Source organism: Tupaia chinensis, unplaced genomic scaffold (assembly GCF_000334495.1).
Source record: "Tupaia chinensis unplaced genomic scaffold, TupChi_1.0 Scaffold000548_1, whole genome shotgun sequence".
Taxonomy (NCBI): Eukaryota; Metazoa; Chordata; class Mammalia; order Scandentia; family Tupaiidae; genus Tupaia; species Tupaia belangeri.
In genome coordinates, this window is record NW_006160060.1 from 579,667 (window position 1) to 585,376 (window position 5,710).

General features: G+C 63.7%; 1 protein-coding gene across 3 annotated transcripts; it reads left to right on the forward strand.

The window, feature by feature from the left end:
• The first annotated feature begins 282 nt into the window (after window positions 1-282).
• HDAC10 (histone deacetylase 10) lies at window positions 283-5,710 on the forward strand. 3 transcript variants are annotated; one of them, XM_006157582.2, is made up of 19 exons: window positions 283-604; window positions 672-806; window positions 1,000-1,096; window positions 1,326-1,423; window positions 1,501-1,605; window positions 1,724-1,792; window positions 1,964-2,090; window positions 2,267-2,332; window positions 2,475-2,534; window positions 2,610-2,699; window positions 2,847-2,953; window positions 3,025-3,092; window positions 3,172-3,424; window positions 3,531-3,615; window positions 4,488-4,579; window positions 4,696-4,752; window positions 4,977-5,055; window positions 5,255-5,437; window positions 5,509-5,710. In XM_006157582.2, the coding sequence occupies exons 1-19, from the start codon at window positions 546-548 to the stop codon at window positions 5,698-5,700; spliced, it is 2,022 nt and encodes a 673-aa protein (XP_006157644.1). In that variant the 5' UTR covers window positions 283-545; the 3' UTR covers window positions 5,701-5,710. The 3 variants fall into 3 exon arrangements, with proteins under 3 accessions (XP_006157644.1, XP_006157645.1, XP_027631137.1); XM_006157583.2 differs by having other exon boundaries at window positions 3,211-3,424; XM_027775336.1 differs by having other exon boundaries at window positions 1,519-1,605.

Here is a 5,710-nt window from a genome sequence, read left to right on the forward strand (position 1 = left end):
CGCCCGTGGCCCCGCCCGCCCTGCTGCAGCCCCAGCTTCCGGCAGGGCTCGCAGCAGCGGGCGGCAGACCCGGTGCGAGTCCGGGGCTACGGAAAGCAGGCCCTGGGCGCCAACGTGTGCCCCTGCCTCGTTGTAGTGTCGCCTGCCGCCCGAGGTCTTTGTGTCTGGGATCTGTGTGCTCCTGTCCTGGCCAGTGCCGCCCCAGGTTCTGTCTCGGGCAGGTCTTGGGCCTTGGCCTGTTCCCGGGGCTGCGGGGCTGCGAAGTGGGTACAGGCTGAGTCCGGGGCTACGGAAAGCAGGCCCTGGGCGCCAACGTGTGCCCCTGCCTCGTTGTAGTGTCGCCTGCCGCCCGAGGTCTTTGTGTCTGGGATCTGTGTGCTCCTGTCCTGGCCAGTGCCGCCCCAGGTTCTGTCTCGGGCAGGTCTTGGGCCTTGGCCTGTTCCCGGGGCTGCGGGGCTGCGAAGTGGGTACAGGCTGAGGATCGCCTGTGAGCAGTGCTGGGTCCTGTTACCCCCAAAGCGTTGCGTAGTGACCACAGCCCAGCCATGGGCACTGCACTCGTGTACCACGAGGATATGACAGCCCCCCGGCTGCTCTGGGACGAGTAAGTGTGGCCTGGCTGTGGTGGGCTGGGGCAGAGGGTTCTGGATACCGAGCTCTCTGTGCCACAGCCCTGAGTGCCAGATCGAGTGCCCGGAGCGCCTAACCGCAGCCCTGGACCTCCTGCGGCAGTGCGGCCTGGAGCAGAGGTGCACGCGGCTATCTACCCGGGAGGCTTCGGAGGCGGAGCTGGGCCTGGTACACAGGTCAGACTCCAGGGGCCACACACCTCTGGGGACAGCCTGGTTGGGGCCTCTGGGGCCACCCCAAGCCTACCAGCACCTGTTTCACCACTGGCTATGTAGGCCAGTGGGTTCGTGGAGCAATGGGGTGGGGCTCCAGGTCCTGGCCGCCTTTCCCCTGTTGGTGACCCGGCCCTGACTGCCTGCCTGTCTGCAGCCTGGAGTACGTGGCCCTGGTTCGGGGAACCCAGGCCCTGGGCGAGGCAGAGCTCCAGGCTCTGTCTGGACAGTACGATGCCGTCTACTTCCACCCGGTGGGTGCCCTCCACACACCCCCATCACCCAGATACGGCCATGTGGCCTGTTTGTGTCCACACCCCAGCTGCCCACCCCAGCCAAGGGCCCCCGAGTTCACATGAGTGACAACGCTCAGCTTGCTGCCACTCCTGGCTCAGCAGGTGGTGTCCTGAGGCCTGGAGCAGGTGTGGGCTTGGCCTGCGAGGGTGCAGAATGGGTGGGACTCATGTGCACCCTGCCCCACAGAGCACCTACCACTGCGCTCGGCTGGCTGCGGGGGCTGCACTGCAGCTGGTGGACGCCGTGCTGGCTGGAACTGTGCGCAACGGGCTTGCCCTGGTGAGGTGAGAGCTGGCCCCCCGGTGGCCCTGGGAGGGGACAAGATGACCCTGACCCATCCTTTACCCTACCTCACTCCCAGGCCTCCTGGGCACCACAGCCAGCGGGCAGCAGCCAGTGGGTTCTGCGTGTTCAACAATGTGGCCATTGCAGCTCAACACGCCAAGCAGAAGCATGGGCTGCACAGGTGTGTGCCAGGCTGGCTGCAGGGGGGTCACCAGGCCAGATGGGGAGGGCGCAGCAGGTGGGTTTCTGGCCTGAGCTGGGAGGCCCCCCTCAGGCACCCCGGGGCTGTCCATCCCTAGGATCCTCATTGTAGACTGGGACATTCACCATGGCCAGGGCATCCAATACATCTTCGAGGATGACCCCAGGTGAGCTGGATGGGGACGCGGCCCTTCCCTGCAGTCTCCCCTTTGGGGGTGTGTGCAGCCTGGCCTGGGAGATCCGAGGGAGGAGGAGTGGCTGTACGCCCCAGGTCCGGGTTCTGGGAGGAGCCATGAGCTCTGAGGTGCTGACCACTGACATTGACTGGCTGTCCTCAGCGTCCTTTACTTCTCCTGGCATCGCTATGAACACGGGCGCTTCTGGCCCTTCCTGCGAGAGTCGGATGCAGACGTGGTGGGGCGGGGGCAGGGCCGTGGCTTCACTGTCAACCTGCCCTGGAACCAGGTGCCTGTCTTGGCCCCCAAACCCCACCCAACCCACCTCCCCGCCTGTACCCCTCCCCACTCTGCCACTCTGGGCCTCCAGTGTAGCCTGGAATGTTCAGAGCTCAGGTCCCAGGAGTAAAGATCCCACAGCACTGCCCTGTTGGCAGGGCAGGCCTCTGACATGGCTTCCTGCAGGTAGGGATGGGCAATGCTGAGTACTTGGCTGCATTTCTGCACGTGCTCCTCCCACTGGCCTTCGAGGTAACTCTTGGGGGCTTGGTGCCTGCAATTCCACTGGGAAGGCAGGAGGAGGGAGGGAGGGTCTCCTAGGAGGAACTGGGTGCATGGAGGCAGGCAACACTGACCTCCCCTTCATCGGGCTCTACCCTGGCCCTGACTGCAGTTTGGCCCTGAGTTGGTGCTGGTTGCGGCAGGGTTCGACTCAGCCATCGGAGACCCTGAGGTGAGGGCTCGGCCTGGCTGGGGAGGGCCCATGAGGTCCTTGGCCTAGCCCCAACCCAGCTGGCTCTTGTCACAGGGGCAGATGCAGGCCACGCCAGAATGCTTTGCCCACCTCACACACCTGCTGCAGGTGCTGGCTGGCGGCCGGGTCTGTGCCGTGCTGGAGGTGAGCGGGGAGAGCGAGTGAAGGATTGCCAGGCCAGGACTTGGGACACTAATGCCCATCAGGAGCCTGGGCATCAGGCCCAAGGTGCAGTGTGGGGTGTCCTGCCACAGATAGCGAGCCCACCCTAGTGACCCAGTGCATTTGCAGGGCGGCTACCACCTGGAGTCGCTGGCACAGTCGGTGTGCATGACGGTGCAGGCACTGCTGGGCGACCCTGCCCCACCCCTGCTGCGGCCCATGGTGCCCTGTCAGAGGTGCGAGGATGGGAGGGTGGGGGGGCTGGGGTGTGTGGCCAGGCCTCACCGCTCCAACCCTGTACCTGCAGCGCCCTGGTATCTATCCAGCGTGTCCGAGCAGCCCAGGCCCCTCACTGGACAAGCCTCCAGGAGAACGGTCAGTGTTACCTGGGCATGGGCTGGTGGGTGCTTACCGGAAGCTCCAGCGCAGTGGCATGACTCTCAACTGTCTCTAGACTCAGCCCCATTGCTGGGTCCCCGCACTCGTTCCCCAGATGAGAGGCCCCCACCACAGCTGCCTGGAGGTCCTGTGTGTGAGGCAGCGGTAGCAGTGCCAAGCTGTCCCCTGGGCCAGCTGTGCCTCTGCCCCATACCCCCTGTTCGCACGGCTGCTGCCCTGACCACACCAGTTGCCAGCCTCATCCTGCCTCCTGGTGTCCTCCTTCAGGAGGGGTCAGCCTCGATGGAGAAGACAGAAGCCTGGGCCAGGTGGATAGGCAGGTTTTGGGAGAGGGTGGGTCTAAGTCACGTGTCTGTGTGTGACTGACATGGGGTCACTTTGTGTCTGTGTGTCCCTATGGTCTGCCCACCACAGGCTACACAGGTCCCTGGCCCAGGATGAGGCCCTCATGGCACTTGGGAAGCTCCTGAACCTCTTAGATGGGATCCTGGATGGGCAGGTAGGGGCACCTGAGAGGGCACCTGAGAGGGGCTGGGGCTGGCTGTGGACCCAGGGACAGGACCCAGGACTGCTGGTGAGGTATGGCCTGTCCATAGAGAGCCAGGTTGTACAGACAGAGGGCAGGGCTGGCCAGAACCTGCAGCCGCTGTGGTGGGCAGAACACCCAGGTGTGGCCTGCATCTGCACCCAAGATGAGCGCCAGCTGGGTAGCGGCCTGGGCCCAGGGCCGGGGAGGAGAGTCTGGGGAAGGGGAGGCCAGTGCTGCCCACCTCCGTCCTCCTAGCTCCTCCTAGAAGACCCTGCCTCCTCTGCCTTCTCCGTGGGGCTCTGCCTTGTGCAGGCACTGTTCTCGCAAGAGTCCAGTCTGGAGGTTGTGACCCCCCTCATGTCCCTCAACCAAATGAAAGCTCTTTGGTAAAAAGGTGAAAGGGAAGATTTAAGATGTAGCCTTAGAGAGGGGCCAGCAGTTGGTGTAATGGCTATGTAGTTGGACTCCCAGGTAGTTGATCACAGTCCGAGTCCTCGACCCGGTGGCTTAAACTCACGCTGGGCGTGTGTGCGTACATGCCCAAGATCCCAAGAGGAGAATGGAGAAGGGACTAAGGCGTGCCCATCCCCTTCTGGGGAGTGATTTCTTGCTTTCTGTCTGTCTCTGTCTTTCTGGCAAGCACACGCACCCTATAGCAAAAACCCTCTTAAAAAAAATGATGTAGCTTTAAGCATCATATTTACAGACATGGAGTGAGCAGACCTGAATGTAAGGGAGATCCATAACTGTTGCCTGGACAGGAGCCAGGGAGGGAGAGCAGGTCTGTCTGCCTGGCTCAGACTGGGCTATGCCTTGCCCTCCACTGTCCACTGACCCTGCAGGTGGGCAGCGGTGTTGTAGCCATCCCAGCCCCTGCTGCAACAGCCACCCTGGACGTGGTTATTCAGCAAAGCCTATCCCTCAGAACCGAGAGGTGAGTGCTCACTGGCTGTTCTGTGCATCAAGGGCAGAACCCTGTTACATCGTGGGGATCTGGGGTGGATTCTGGGCAACATAACCATAGCTGATCCTGGCTGGCTCTTCTTTCAGGGTGCTCTGTGTGGTCCTAGGACAGCTGGACCGGCCCCTGGACCTTGCTGATGATGGGTATGATTGTCTGGTCACGCGTGTGAACGGGCATATGGCAGGCTGAGCAGTGCATACAGGCCCTCTGCAGCTGGGCTGTGGGAGCAGGCCCCTGGGAGCAGTGCCAGGCAGGCCTCCAGCCCAGGCCTGCAGTCAGCACCCTTGGCCTGCTCCTGCTGCCTGGGCTCAGGAGGTGAGCAGGTCTCATGCATATGGCCAATCATGTTCACTCTCCCACTTGGAAGGAGGACCCTGTGGCTGCACATCAGGGGCCAGGAGGCTTCTGCTTTGTCCATGTTCCAGGTCTCCATGCCACTGCCAGGGGTGAGTGGCAGACAGGTGCTGGGAGCCCGGCAAGCCCTGGAAGCTCACTGCCATGGTCAGAGGGCCCAGGCCCAGGCCCCAGCCCTTCCTGGCTCCCTGCTCATGGTCCATGCCCTGAGCCCAGCAGGTGGGGAGGGCAGGACCAACAGGAGGGGTGTCCCCTGGGTGAAGGTGGTGCCCTGCTGCTATCTTCCCACAGACGACTGGTGGGTTCCTGAGCTGCATCCTGGGTCTGGTGCTGCCCCTAGCCTATGGCTTTCAGCCTGACATGGCGCTGATGGTGCTAGGGCCTGCCCACGGCCTGGAGGTCCCCCAGGCTGCTCTCCTGGCCACCCTGCTCCGAGGGCCGGCAGGGGGCCGAGTGCTGGCCCTGGTGGAGGAGGTAGGCTGGGCAGGGGAGGCACGCCTGCAGTGGGACGCAGCCCAGAGCTCACAGCTTTCACCGCTGTCTAGGGATCCGCAGTTCAGCTCGCAGGGGTCCTGGCCAGCGTGCTGCAGGGACAGGCCCCGCCCAGCCTGGGCCCTTTCGTCTCGGCTTCCGCAGAGGACAGCCAGGCCCTGAAGTACCTGAGGCGGCAGCTGGGGGCGCGGTGGGGGATGCTGCAGGTGGAGGCTGAGGCGGACTGGGGCTGCCTGCCTCCGTAGCAGCGCGCCC

Excerpts from the sequence above, each read along its gene's own strand:
- HDAC10 (XM_006157582.2), top strand. The coding sequence starts at position 546 with ATGGGCACTGCACTCGTGTACCACGAGGATATGACAGCCCCCCGGCTG. Across the intron at positions 1,793-1,963 it reads ATCTTCGAGGATGACCCCAG|CGTCCTTTACTTCTCCTGGC; the intron begins GTGAGCTGGATG and ends GGCTGTCCTCAG. Across the intron at positions 3,616-4,487 it reads ATGGGATCCTGGATGGGCAG|GTGGGCAGCGGTGTTGTAGC; the intron begins GTAGGGGCACCT and ends CTGACCCTGCAG.